At 35.1% G+C, this 15,451-nt stretch overlaps 1 protein-coding gene across 1 annotated transcript in view; it reads right to left on the reverse strand.

Moving 5' to 3' along the window:
• Positions 1-10,336: 10,336 nt before the first annotated feature.
• The window catches only part of LOC146000088 (uncharacterized), a 46,464-nt gene continuing 41,349 nt past the window's right edge, over positions 10,337-15,451 (reverse strand). The window contains exons 3-4 of the mRNA XM_083137419.1: positions 13,620-13,769; positions 10,337-10,697 (exon numbers count right to left, since the gene is read on the reverse strand). Coding sequence (XP_082993545.1) covers positions 10,515-10,697; positions 13,620-13,769 — 333 coding nt within the window. The 3' untranslated portion in view covers positions 10,337-10,514. The remainder of the gene's footprint in view (positions 10,698-13,619; positions 13,770-15,451) is intronic.

Consider the following 15,451-nt stretch of genomic DNA (forward strand, 5'->3'; position numbering starts at 1 on the left):
ACCATTTAAAATGGCAAAGCTATCTACTTTATCTAAAAATTTCGATACATCTTCCCCGGCTATCCCTTGAAATAGGATACCCTCTAAAATAGTTGGGGGAACAAACTGAGACTGAGCCATAGTTGCAAATTGTGTTGGGCCTAAATCTCTAAAATCCTGACCCTGTTTCTCTAATTGCTTTTCATATTCCTGTTTTTCTAATAATTGTCGCTGAAGGCGTCTAGTTAATATTGGGCTACGTTTAAATTTGGGGGTTTAACTTGCAGTTGGACCGCTGACATCTAAATTAAAACTTGTAGTCCCTCGTGCTATATCTAATAACTGGTATAATGTTTCATCGAGTTCATCACCAAGGTGAAAGCTCGACATCTATCATGGCATATGTAATAATAAAAAAATCCCATCCGGTTAAAAACCTTTAAGCCCTATGTATTTTCAAAATGAAATATGGCAAGGACATACTAAAAAAACTTAACAAGTGAGCAAAATTTTGGGGTGGGTTTAAATTTAAAACTGATTAACAATTGTCCATCTCATTTCCAAAAAAATGGATTAAAGCCCTAAACATCTCATTCACAAATCAAAACGGAGATAAAGGGAAAATTACAAAGCTAACAATTAACTGCAACTCTTTTCATTTCCGAAAAAAAAATGAAAAGGCCTCAAGCACTCCACCACGTATCATTCTAAAGAATGATGGGATCTGAACCTGTCATTGTGCAATTAATTGCTGGGTGATGTAAGTTAATCATCATTCATCCTCTGATGAGAGCACTCGTCATTGGCATGACAAGTTAACGCTTGGCAATGCGAAAGGTACAAATACATTAAGGAACTAAACTGCAGAAAAGACAATGGTCACTCGTTGGGTTTTGTGAACCTTTGAACCTGAATCATGGCTGGGTGTTAGGATAATTACCTGTCTATCTGATAAATTAGGATGAATAAAATATACGAAGTCCTCTGTTGGCTTCTCAATTTGTTGACCAGAGCGTCGTCTCACTTCTGCCCTACTGCTCTCCTAACCTCTTCTCCCTTCTCAACTCCAATCCAAAGTCAGTCCCCTCTCAGCTTGTCTCACCTCTATATCACTAGGCCATGGAGCTCTTCCTCCATGCCGAATCGTGTTTTTAATTGCCACTATGCAAACCACTGACTCCATAGGCAGAAGAAACTACCTGTTTCCTGAATAGCTCAGGAGGTTTGCATAGCACAACACTGTGCATTGTTTACAAACCTCAGAGGCTGAGACAACTGAGAAAAACAAGTGAATGCCCTGGTGAACGTGAAGCATTCAGAGAGACTTTATAAAATAAACATATAACCTTAGGGATTGATACGGTAACACCTAGATACTTGAAACTTTGTACTTGTTTTAGCTCTGAATCTTCAAGGCTTATTATGCAGGGTTTTTCTATTCTCCCTATACGTAACATAGTTGTTTTATCTTTGTTTATTTTCATATATTTCTTTGACATATTACCATTTCTAAATCTCTTTGTAGGTTTGCTTGTGAATTTGCAAACAGTACAATATCATCTGCATATAAAAGTTCAGAAAAAGTTACAGATTTCAGTTTCCAATTTCCTAACTTGAATTTTCTCATCTTTGGCTATATTTCTTTCAGAACACAAGCTCTGTACGCCAGTGAGTTTAAATACATACTGACTTATTCGGCGTTGGGCCGGGTGGGCCCAGCCCCGTTTTCTCCACGCGATTTAAAAGTAACACAAAAAAAGAAACAGTCAAAATCTGTTGTTTTTTTCAGAAAATGTTGTAAATTATTGCTTTAAATACTTGTGAGGTTCTATGATTGTCCAAAATTTTGAAAAACTTGTAAAATAAAGGCTTATCAGAGCTTATAATACTAAAAATATTGAATGTAGAGAAATCTAGTGTAGAGGGATCCTATCGCCGTTAATAAACATTACTAAAAAAAAAAGATGAATAATTTTCAAGCCGATGAAAGTTTCAAGCAATGATGCGTAATTGGATGTGTCAGTGCCTCGACAAGATCCAACTGAAGGAAGATAACATTATAGGATAAGATATTTTCATAGGACTGTATAAGGTCATTCTAACGTTGGACCAAAAGTATTTCATCTGCTATGAAATATATACAGGTTTGTATGTGCATTGAAAGTGAAAGTACATGTGTAGTGAAAGTTTTAGTTTATGGAGAGCCCTGAATTTTGTTTAGATTCGTCCTTCTTTTACTTGGAATAAATAGGATTTCATTTCCATATCGGAGGTGTGGCATATATTACCCAAATGAACACAGGAATGCGAGTTTTGGAGGGTCCGGACAAGTGGCGGCGATTGGGTCTCAAAACCGGGGGAGGGGGCAAGGTGCCAAAACTAGGGGGGCAAAGACAGTATATTTCCCTTTGTAGATAAGATTTAACATAGTGTGGGCGCAAAAGTGGCGAAAAGTGTGGGGGGGCCCCCCTCGCCTTCCCTAATCGCCGCCACTGGTCCGGACTCATCCTATATACAGTGTGTCCCAAAATAGTGTTTACACTCTTTGAATGTTAATAACAGATAAACTATTAAAGATAACTTGTCTGGACTTTCTGTATTTCAAGCTGCAATATCTACATTGAGTGTGTGTGGAGCGTGTGTAGGCATTCTGTTGTTTGTAGCTCCATCACAGACCACCAGGCGGTAGGCGTGTACCTAAAGAGGCAGAGGTGGAGCGTGTGTAGGCATTCTGTTGTTTGTAGTTCCATCACAGACCACCAGGCGGTAGGCGTGTACCTAAAGAGGCAGAGGTGAGTTCTTTTGAGCAGGGTAATCACATAATTGTGGATACCATAGACCATTCTAGATATCATATTTTGTTTTAATCATGTGTGTGTGTGATGTTTATATTATGTAGTAGTTGTGGTGTGTTTGTGTTTATATTGTGTTATAGTTGTGATGTGTTTGTGTGTGTCTTGTGTAGTAGTTATGCTGTCTAATGTGTTTGTGTTCGTCTTGTGTAGTAATTGTGCTGTCTAATATGTTTGTGTTTGTCTTGTGTAGTAGTTCCTCCATTCATATTGGGGGTTAGGCGTAGAGCTGACAACTCTGCACTGTAAAAAGACATGTCAAGAAACAGAAATATAAGGCCATGTATGTTCCCAAGGTAAAATATTCCGGAGGTAAAATAGTCCCCCGTTCGGATCTCCGGGTGGGGACTACTTTGGGAGGTCCCTGGACTAAGGATAATATCTACGTTAGGAATAAGGATATAATTAGGCACCTGGAATGTTCTGAGCCTTTACCGGCCTGGGGCATTTCAGTGTACAGTTAATGAGATAGTGAAGTATAAATTAGATGTAGTAGCTGTCCAGGAAGTTAGGTGGCCAGGAGAAGGGAATTGTAAAACTAAAAATTATACTTTTTTCTATGGTTGTACTGAAAATCATAATTTTGGAACAGGCTTTTTCATAAATAATAGAATTATCTCGGCTCTTAAAACAGTAGAATTTATTAATGATAGGATATCATATGCAGTTTTACAGAGTAGGTGGTGTAAAATTATTTTAATAAACATACATGCACCTACGGAAGATAAAGATGATAATACTAAAGATGATTTTTATGCAGAGTTAGAACAGATCTTTGATAAATTTTCTCAGTATGATATGAAAATTCTGTTAGGTGACTGTAATGCACAGATTGGCAAAGAAGAGACATTTAAACCCACAATTGGTAAAGAAAGTCTTCATGAATTAAGTAATGATAATGGTATAAGATTGATTACTTTTGCAAGCTCAAAGAATTTAATTGTGAAAAGTACCACTTTTAAACATAAAGATATCTATAAATATACATGGTCTTCTCCAGATGGTAAAACTCATAATCAGATAGATCATATTCTCATTGATAAGAGAAGGCATACTAGTATAATTGACGTTCGTACACATAGAGGTGCTGACTGTGCCAGTGACCATTATTTAGTAATTGCTAAATTAAGAGAAAGACTCTCAGTGATAAATCATAAGCAACAAAATCTAAAAGTTATAAAATTTGATACAGGAAAGTTTACTGATGAAAGAATTAAGAAAGATTAACAAATTAAACTGTCAAATAGATTTGATGTTTTGCAGGATTTAAATGATGATAAAAATATAAATGAAACAGACGTAAATAAGAATTGGGAGCACATACGTAATGCAATAGAATCAACAGCTAAAGAAAGTATAGTATACCATAAACCAAGAAAAAGTAAGCCATGGTTTGATAATGAATGTCATAATCTAATAGAAATAAGAAATCAGGCTAGACTTAGGTGGTTTTTTTTTTTTTTTTTTATAAATGTATATTTGGTTGTAGCTTTGCTGCTATGCACCAGTTACATTTGTTTTACATTTTATAATTTTACAATTTCATAATTTTACAATTTCATAATTTTACAATTTCATAATTTTACAATTTCATAATTTTACAATTACATAATTTTACCATTTCATAATTTTATAATATAATATTTTCTCTCACAATATAGTTTTTAAGTACATATATTATTTTCTTCGTTGGGTTCCTCAAAAGTGTTGACAAGGCGTCTGCGCCATTATATCCTGCTTCTTTTAGATCTCTTAAGAAATAATCACGCGTAGTTACATTAAGGCGACATTCAAATATAATGTGATCAGGTGTTCCTTCAGTTGCACCACACTGACAGATTGGGGATTGAACGATTTTCCTAGTATACAGGTCTTTAGGGGCTAGGGTGTAGGTGACTTAGGTGGTTAAATAACTCGGATGATACAAATCTAAGCAATTATAATAGAATAAAGCGAGAATTTAACCGCACGTTTAGAAGTAAAAAAAGAGATTACTTGAAAAGCAAAGTTAACGAAATTGAAACAAACAGCAAAAATAAAAATATCAGAGATTTATATAAAGGTATAAATGAATTTAGAAAGGGGTGGCAACCTAAAGTAAACTTGATAAAAGATAAAGACGGTGATTTTCTAGCTGACCCAAGCGATATTCTAAATAGATGGAAGAACTACTTTAATGACCTTTTAAATGTCCATGTAGGAGATAAATCAGAAGTAAATGAAGTACACACAGCAGAACCTTTAGTTACAGAACCTAACTTGACTGAAGTTAAAGATGCTATTAAAAGGCTAAAGAATAACAAATCACCTGGCATTGATTTAATACCAGCTGAGTTAATTAAGTATGGTGGAAATTCTTTAATATGTCAAATTCATAAATTAATTTGTTTAATATGGAATAAAGAAGAAATCCCTCAACAGTGGAAAGAATCCATAATTGTTCCTGTGTTTAAAAAAGGTGATAAAATGAACTGCAGTAATTACCGTGGAATTTCTCTACTCTCAACAACATATAAAATATTGTCTAACATTCTTTTAACAAGACTAACCCCATATGCTAATGAAATTATAGGTGATTATCAATGTGGATTTAAACGTAACCGATCAACTACAGATCAAATTTTTCACATCAGACAGACACTTGAAAAAAAGTGGGAATATAATCAAAATGTCCATCAGCTATTCATTGATTTCAAAAAAGCATATGATTCGGTCAAAAGAGAGAAATTATATAATATATTAGTAGAGTTTGGAATACCTAAGAAGCTTGTTAGTATGATAAAAATATGCACCAGTGAAACAGAAAGTAAAATTCGTTTGGGTAATAATATGTCTGACAAATTTACAATTCATGATGGGTTAAAACAAGGAGATGCATTATCTCCATTGTTATTTAATTTTGCCTTAGAATATGCTGTAAGGAAGGTAAAAGAAACTAAAGAAGGACTAAAATTAAATGGTGTGACTCAGTTGTTAGCATATGCAGATGATGTAGACTTACTGGGGGATGATGTGAATACGATTAAGAATAATGCTAAAATATTTTTCAAAACTGCTAAAGAGATAGGTTTGGAAGTTAACAAAGAGAAAACTAAATATTTGCTTACAGGCCGAAACCAAGTGTTAGGTAGTAATCAAAATCTAATTATTGATAACAACTCGTTTGAACCAGTTTCCAAATTCAAATACTTAGGAGTAATATTAACAAATGAAAATTATATTAAAGAGGAAATAAAAAGTAGGCTTAATTCAGGAAATGCATGTTACTTCTCTCTTCATAAACTTTTGTCTTCTCGTTTAATATCTAAGAAACTAAAAGTTAAAATATACAAAACAGTAATTTTGCCTGTAGTATTATATGGGTGTGAAACTTGGTCCCTTACATTGAAAGAGGTACATAAATTGAGAGTATTTGAAAATAGGATCCTTAGGAAAATCTTTGGACCTAAAAGGGATGAGGAGACAGGTGAGTGGAGAAGGTTACATAATTTAGAACTACATAATTTGTACTCATGTCCAGATATTATTAGAATAATTAAATCAAGAAGACTTAGGTGGGCAGGCCATGTGGCACGAAGGGGGGAGGAAAGAGGAGTTTACAGGATTCTTGTTGGGAAACCATATGGTAAGAGACCTGTAGGAAGGCCATGACGAAGATGGAGGGACAACGTTGAGATGGACCTAAAGGAAATCGGTAGGGATGGGAAAGAGTATATAGATCTTGCTCAAGATAGGGACAGATGGAAGGCCTGTGTTGCTGCAGCCATGAACCTTCGGGTTTAAGAAGGCTAGAGAGAGTACAAGTCACATTGGTTTTGTGAAGCTGTTTTCCTCAAATCACGCTAGAAATGAACTTTTAAAAATATAAAAATATTATATACCCAAGAAACAAGAAAGAAAAAGTATCAGAAATTTTTTGATAAAACATTTGCATTTATTCATGCAGCATACTTGAACAAAGATTATTAATAATTTTAAATTGTGGTATCACTTTGGTTATCAGTCACTTCCTTATGTTGGAGAAACCGTAGTGGCACATCATAGTTTCGACTGTGATCATCAATTGATACAATACATTATTGCATGTTTAAACATTAAAAGGGGGAATTGAGTACATTTTATTGAAATGTCATTAATTGCAACATAATTAAATTGTAACACTCTTTAAATGATTTTTGCCATTTCTCATCCGAATGTGTTGCTTGCCTATGCAGTAAAATGTTATTTATATTTGGTTAGGAGCTCTATACCCCTGCAAATCGTGCATCTTCATAAATTGCCACAATGTCAGCTTTGTGCACGAAGCTTACAGGAGCATTATGTAGTTGCACTATAATTTGACAATAAAATTATCAAAATATGGAGCATGAGTTAGGGTGGATGGGCAGAGAGGGATAAGTCATCTATTTAATAACCATGATAACTGCTGTAAATTTAGAATCATTTAGGTAAAATTATTTCTGCAGCTAAAAAACGTGTGAACAAAATTGAACAATTTGTTTCAAGATAGTGGATGAGAAAACTTATTTTCTGCATGTTTGAGACTCTATGCTATGCAATACATTTTTTTAAACTCTCTAGAATACATTTTCAGAGTATAAGGAATTAAACTGAGTCATGTTAGAAGTTTAATTGGTCCGTAATTTTGCAGTAAAACTCTTAATATAATATTTCATAGCTTAGGAAAGGTATGGTGGTAAAAGGTAAAATCACACACGTTCTATTTTTAATAACCGCCATAAATGCAAAGCTGTTGAGTTGGTCTTTTTATAGTTGCAAGATAACTTGAAGGATTGGTCTCACATTGTATTTGAGAAATATTGGTCATCATGTTTAAAGATAGTAGAGGACAGACTGGTTTAACAAGTTTTCCGAGAACTTTAAATTATGCTCATATTTGACTAGGTTATATTTTCGTAACTTAAGAAACACAAGTCTCAGCAGTGTTACGGCATCACTTGAGGTTTAAGTTTCAACTCTGTAATGTAGCGTGTGTTTTAGGAAGGTTGGGGGTAAGTCACCAATTTTGAGACCGCAATAACTGCAGCAAATTTAGAGGTTTTTAACTGAAATTAATCACAACTAGATACCCTCGCGAATGGTTCTGTTTTGGATTTGCATTAATTCAAAGTATTTCAAGATTGTAGATAAAAGATGGATTTTTCTTATGCTGAGGTAGATTCCAAATTCTGATGACACTCTCAAATCTGTGCCAAATTACATTTTTGAAGATTAAGAAAAGAGAATTTTAGGCCTTCGCTTAAGCTATAATTTGACAATAAATATTTTCAAATATAGTGCATGTTTTTTGTGATCGTTGTGGACCAAATTGGAGGTCAAAAATGTTTTGACCATGGGAATTTGATCCTCATAGCAGCAAGATATTTTGGAAGATGTATAAGGTATTCCATTGGGGTGAAATCAGCCAGACGATTAAATACGGCAAACTTATAATTTAATTTAATACGTGGAGGAAGTATTTTTGCTTGAAACATCCAGAAAAATAATAGAAAATCACAACTGTGATAAACGAAACAAACTGTATTGAAGCAGATTTAAAACATTATGTTACATAGTATTTTAGGATTACCTATTTATTGATCAATGGCATATGAAATAAATGAGATAAAAAATGTGTTTGTAGTTGTAGCATAATTCATTCCAACATATACATTCGCAAAATAATTTGTTGTTTCAAGTCCACTTTATGCACAGTAAGGCTAATCGGGACTAGACATGCAATTTAAATTGGGATCCGAACCACTATGTGCCTTCGCAAGGTATCCAACCCAGGACCACTTGATTACAAGGCGAAGATGCTACCACTGCGCCATCGGGGAGGCCCAAAATAATTTGTTTCATAAACTGAAGTTCAGAATGTTTTTTTTGTGCTTCACTTTTTGTGCCACTTTTAGCTAATTTGCGAAGATGGGGATGAGTGATGATATGATGAAATTGATAAATGGACACTCACAAACATCCATGCCCAGGCCTGGATTCGAACCCAGGACCCCTGACATCGTATCGCGATGTGCTACCCACTCTGCCACGGGGGCCGGCGAAGTTCAGAATGGAATATTCACTAATGATATTAATTAAAAATGTGCTTAATCTTAAAAAAAAAAAAAACATGCTTTAACATTCCTAAATTTGAGTATCATTATGGAGGAAGCAGGTAGCAAACCTGATTGATAAAATTAAGTCTATAAAAAGTTAATTATTGCTTTTCCTTTCTGGGTAGAAAGGTTCCGGCACTATTCACGTTGATATGTTACCGTGTTGTTTGTTAATGCGTTCATCATAACAACTACTCAATATTGTGTTATGTTCATAAACGATGATGCATACCAAGCACACATACACATGCATCTCTCTTGTTTGTTTCACTGGTTGATTGATTGATTTCCTTTATTTTACTCCTCTTTTCTGCCACATTTGGCTAATCGCAAAGATGAGAACGAGTGATGATATGATAAAATTGATGAAGGGAGATAAAAGGAATGCCCAGGCCGGGATTCGAACCCAAGACCTCTGGGATCGTAGGCATTTCTCTTGTAAGAATAAAATGTTATTAGTTGTCATCTATAATAAGGTGCCAGTATGGAGTACAGTTGAATACCAGAAAGAAAGAAAACACTGGTCACAACATATTTTGTACTCCCCCTCCCCCCTCCCTCCGTGGTCTGATTCTTGGATACATCAAAGTATATGTCTCCTCAGGGAATGCAACCCTGAAAACCGATCACAATGCAACAACATTAACCATTACACCCTCCAGGAAGAGTAGAATCAAACTGTTGGAGATATATTTTAGAACAGAAATGTTAAATAGCTTCTTGATTCAGTCAATTATTCCCTGTCACAGTTATCTCTGGATCAAGGGTGCGCATAGCATCAGAGAAGGGGAAGCAAATAGAGTGGGCAGAACGAAGCTGTACACGCTGCTGTGAAGGTTGGTAATTGCAGTCGCTTATCCCCCTCCAGTCAGTCCATTTCTCTCTCCGGTGTTCATTTCGCAGAGACTTGTTTTAGTTCGCTTGCTCCAGAGATACTTGGGACAGGGTATAAAGCAATACAAATTGAATGTTACGATATATTACTACTAGGGAAAAATTTGTTTCATTTTTAAAATATATATTTTTAAACATAACCTGAAAAAAAACCAATAAAAACCAGTTTTGCTCGGGTTTTATTTTTTTTCTGAAATAAACCGAAATAACTCACCCGGGTTGGGTTTTCAAAAAAATAACGGGCAAAATGCCAACCCTGGACTCATTACTATGTACAACAAATATAAATAATACAGATACAAGTCTTCATAGGATATTTATTTTATTACAATTGGTGTGATCATTCATTATGTGTAATTTATTTGCGAGAAAATTTCTATCAGGAAGTAAATGTACAGTTAGTTACTTTCAAGTACCAATAACTGTGACTGAGTTACTTTTCAAAGTCAGTAACTGTAACTCATTTACTTTAAAAAAAAACAGCTTTCGTAACAATGCATTCAGTCAATCATTCCATATGTAATAGTTACAGTGCTACTAAAATGAAAACTCAAGAGCATAACTCGATCGTTAGCATTTATTTTCTTTAAAATGTTTACAAGATTATTGAAAATGTATGGTTAGGCTTCAATGTGAAAAAAACATTCACATTTTACATTATTGTTTGCCTGCATCATAGCTTACCTGGCACTTTTCGCTCAACCTTGATTTCAAATTCAATCCAGAGGCAACCCACCTGGGTTGTCTCTGCAATAAACTCTTTCATTTCCATTCTATGCTTCCCTTCTAAACGCCTCATTGGCTCCAGCCAATCGTTTAAATCTATTTCTGACGGACTACCACGATCAAGCACTCCCTGAAACAAAAACCACAGCATTTAGAATAGGACACAAAGGCCTTCATTCAGCAGGTATATTTCGGCCCTTAAGAAGAAGAAAAGGACCATTTCCATTCTCAAGGGTGGGACGACGCACATATTACATTTTTGACATTAACATGACTATTCCAGTAACAATTAAGCAAAAGTGTTTCTTACAGTTTCTGTGAAATGAATTATGAATTTAAACACTGTTGATTAAACATAACTACCCTTTGAACACTCCCAGATTTATAACTTGTAGATGGACAGTTTTTGTCACGGATTTGACACTTGAAATATGTCATATTTACTTAATAAGAAATTTATTTTAATTTCGATGAAAAATAAATTATGTAAGATAAAGAGATGAAGAAACTGAACTTTGAGTATTCTAGTGAGAAATGTGGGTAGGACACATTACACAACAAATGTAAATAAAATAAACAAACAATGTGTAAATCTCCTTTTATTAACTATTAAATTCATTATGTATAATACCTACTTCAATTTCTATCCAAATGAGAATTTTAGATTATTGACTCACAAGATAAAATTACAGTATTGCATTTAATTGATTTGATTGAACCATTTGGTTTACTTTACTTAGCTTTTATGCCAATTTTGGTTAATTGCGAAGATGAGGAGGTGTGATGGTACTGTACAATGAATTATTGAAGAAAAGCTCACAAAGAACACCCATGCCCAACCCGGGATTCGAACCTCTGGTGTTGTAACGCGCTGTGTTCACCAGTCTGCCAGGGAGGTTGGCAAAAACAATTATTGCAAATACATAGTTAACAATTTTCTGAAACTGTGATCTGGCAACATTTCAATTCAGGTTATTAGATGAGCGAGGAAGCCTGTAGAAAAGAGACAGCTGGAGGAGAGAGAGCCCTGTAGTGAGATTGTGAAAGAGCTTTTCTTTGTGAGTTGGCCGTGTGGGTACTCGTAGACTAAATTTGGACTTAATTTTGCCATTCATTATTTCAGGCAAAAATTTCACGTCTGCAAATTCAGGACGGGTGTGTGGTGGTTGGATATTCAAGACATCTGTTTTATGGAGGTGTCTCAGAGAAGATATCCTATGGCGAGCAATGGAGAAGAAAAAGTTTAGAACAGAATCAACCTGAAATATATTAGTTTTTGAAGCCATGGTCTAGATAGAGAAACATAGTAAGAGAAGGAATTAAAGTTGCCTAAGACACTCCTTTGGGGGACTCCAGACAAAACACGAAGAAAGCTGGAGGAGGTGCCTGAAGGATAGCACGCTGCTCTCGTGCATGCGGAGAGTCTTGTAGTAGAGATAGACATTTCTCATAGATGTTAGTAGTTGTTGAGTGAGTTAGTGGCAATTGCACCCTCAGACGATAATTAATTTGCATACATTTAGAATTAACTTGCATATAATTAGAATAATTTATATTCATGTATATACATATTTATATGTTTTGTAAATATATGAAATTTAATTTTATAAAAAAATATGTAAGTAGAAGATAATTAGTGGTACTAAATGTAATGTTATGCATATGGTATTATATTAATTACTGCAATGAATCTCATACATTACATACCTTGCAGTAATTAATATAAAAGCATATGCATAACATTTAGTACCACTAATTATCTTCTATTTACATATTTTTCATAAAATTAATATTCATATATTTACAAAACTTATTAATATGTATATATATGAATGTAAATTATTCTAATTATATTCAAGTTAATTTTAAATATATGCAAATTAATTATCGGCCGAGGGCACAAATTGCCACTAACTTACTCAACAACTACTGATGTTGACTCCTCATTGTACTTTATGAAGACGGAGATTATGATTTATTTTATAGAATGTTGTTATTGTCCAAATATATATAAAACCTTTTTTTAAAACCGCAACTCTATAATTTCAGGAAACGTATTGAGCATCTGATGCACTTACGTTATAAAATCTCTTGTTGAAAATCCTTTAATCGTATCAAGACACAAAACTAGAGAACAGACTTGCTTAACCCGCCTTATTTGTGATAGAGCTTTCTCGTATGCACAAGTAGGTTGTAGACGAGCAGGAATGAAATGAATGAATGAGAAAGGCAGGACACTTTGTCGGTAGTTTCCGTGCAGTGAGAACGCGCTTGTCATCTAATTCGTCTAATTCGTGAGTAACAGGTCAAGGCGGCATAGCAACCATGGCAGAAGAAGCAAGAGAGTGCCTTCCCCTCCCTCCACTCTCAACGCAAGCGTTCTCCCACCCCACTACTGTTTACTTGACTTAAGATAGAGTGTGGAGAAGGAAATCTCGTACGTACTACAGGGAGAACTGCCTGGCTTCCGCAAATACAAGTGGGAAAGTCAAACCTGGTAAGGAATGATTTCAACATGAACGGCAAATCACCACTATAGACTACTCTTAACTACTAACTACATAGTTAGAGAATTGCATGGAACAACTTTCGCTTCAAGTCACCCACGTTTACAATGGAATATCACTTTAACGACATTAATCGTAGACACATTCATGTAAAATATCCGCCCTGGCAGTTTCAGCCCACAATTATCTGTTTCATTTTCATGTACCGCTCGCTGTATTGGTAATGTAGACTAAACTACATTTTAACATGGAGTTAATGACTGACTACCTTTACTTAAAATTTAATTTCAATGCATCTTTCACCTCACGAATCATATTTGAGGGCACACTTCCAAAGACAAATTACTGTTATACGATTACTACCAGGCTTCGAGCATGTACGACTCGTTATGCCTGTTCGAGCGTTATTCGCTCGAACGAAGAAACTCTCGATTCCGTACGCTATCTAGCGTCGTCGATTGGAACTATTCGGCGATCGAGCGAAATGCTCTTTATGCAGCATTTTATAACTAGTAGAAAAATATGATATAGAATGTAGCCCTTACCTGGTTTCTGTCGCAAGATTCCTCTGGCTTGAATCCTAAGACGAAGAAGAAGAGATTGGTTAATGGTGTTCTCTCATCTTCACCATCGAGAGTCAAATAAGGGCAAACATCGGACACTGTCCTGTCAATAAATCCCAAAGTAGTACGAACCTGTTCAAAAAAAGGATTGTAAAAATGAATAAATATTGTAAAATAACTAGCACGATAACAATACGTGAGCATGAAAAGAGGTAAAGGGTACTCCAGCTTCTTTCGATAAATAAGAGTTTCAGTATTGTTTTTTCTCGGCCTTCGCCTGTCTTTCGACTTGGCAGTACTTAGGTGACCCTAAGTACTATGCATCTCATTGATCAAAAAATATGAAATTGCATGAGATACAAATTTTCTTCATCATGTTTCAGAGATCGAAAATATAGAAAAAAGGATCAAGATTTAAAAAATTGTCGAAATATATTGTTTTATGTAAGGTAAATTAGCAAATATGTAAAATATGTAATATCCTGGCAAATATGTCAAAATATGTAACATAAAACTTATGCCAAATGGTGTCAGTTACAGTTACATAATTCGTTGACATTTTCGTGTTCAAGGTGTGTATCTACAAAGGAATAGAATATGTAATTACATACAAATCATAGCTTTAATCATTGTGATTCGTAACGACCCTGCGTGGTCACCATTCACTTATTATTAGACCCTGTGTGGTCGCTATATTCTTTTTAATCGGATGAAAGAGTTAAGCGGAATGTCCCTGCGAGGCGTACGCTTTTAGTTTAAATGTGTTAACGGATCCACCTCTACGTATTATTTGACCCTGCGTGGTCGCTCTATTCTGTAAACGTTAACGGATCCACCTCTACGTTTATTAGCTTCTCTTATTATTAGATCCTGCGTGGTCGCTGTATTCTGTAAATGTTATCAATTACTGTCATTTACACTCAAGGTACCTTTATAAGGTATGCCATTCCCGAGGTTCCGAGATTTTCTCCCATGATTCTGTGCGCGCTATGACGTCATTAAGAGGACAGAATGGAACTTACTTCGTTAGTGTATATGGAAGCTTGAGATAAATGGGTCGATTATTTACTTATACACACCTTTTCTTGAATGCCGGTAGAATGAGAACAAATCACCCTGTTTGTGCTCTTGCCACGTGCAATAATAATAGAAGAAAATCGCCTGGAATAAAGTGATCATCGCTTCCCAAAAAAACAAGTTGCAGCAGCAGGATTGATTCAATTTGTTCCTCCAAATTTCGGACTTACTCAGTGGTGCAACCACAGGGGAGGGCAGGGGCATTGTCCCCCAACCTTCGACGGAAGTCAATTCTAGGGGGAGGGGCAAACATTGATGGCCAAAGGCACCTGCAGGGGGCACAGAGGAGAAATTGCCCCCTTCTATTTCAAATTTTATACAAATAAAAATACATTTCGTAAAATTTTCTTGCTCGCTTCGCTTGCAGTTCCAGCTTTTCTCAGTCTCGTCAAGTTCAGAGACGTAGCTAGGGAGCGTCGGGAGTCGGCCATGGGTGCCAAATAATCTAATTTTAAAAAAAAAATGTGAAAGAGAGAATGCCTTGGCGCCATGTGATATTATTTGTCCCTTATTAAATCAATATTGTTTTAAATTGCAAAAATTGGATCAAAAAATTTTCTTTCTCGCTTCGCTCGCAATATAATTGTTTTTTGTAATGTGATGTATTTAAATAATATGTTTTGTATATATGTAATGAAAAAAACTTTGAATACATACATAATTTAGTGTTAGCATCTTGCATATGTATTTTCTTATTTTATGTCGCTCCATGTGTAAAACATATGAAAGTTATACAT

The sequence above is a fragment of the Lepisma saccharinum genome, chromosome 16 (genome assembly GCF_977018435.1).
Source record: "Lepisma saccharinum chromosome 16, izLepSacc3.1, whole genome shotgun sequence".
NCBI lineage: Eukaryota > Metazoa > Arthropoda > Insecta > Zygentoma > Lepismatidae > Lepisma > Lepisma saccharinum.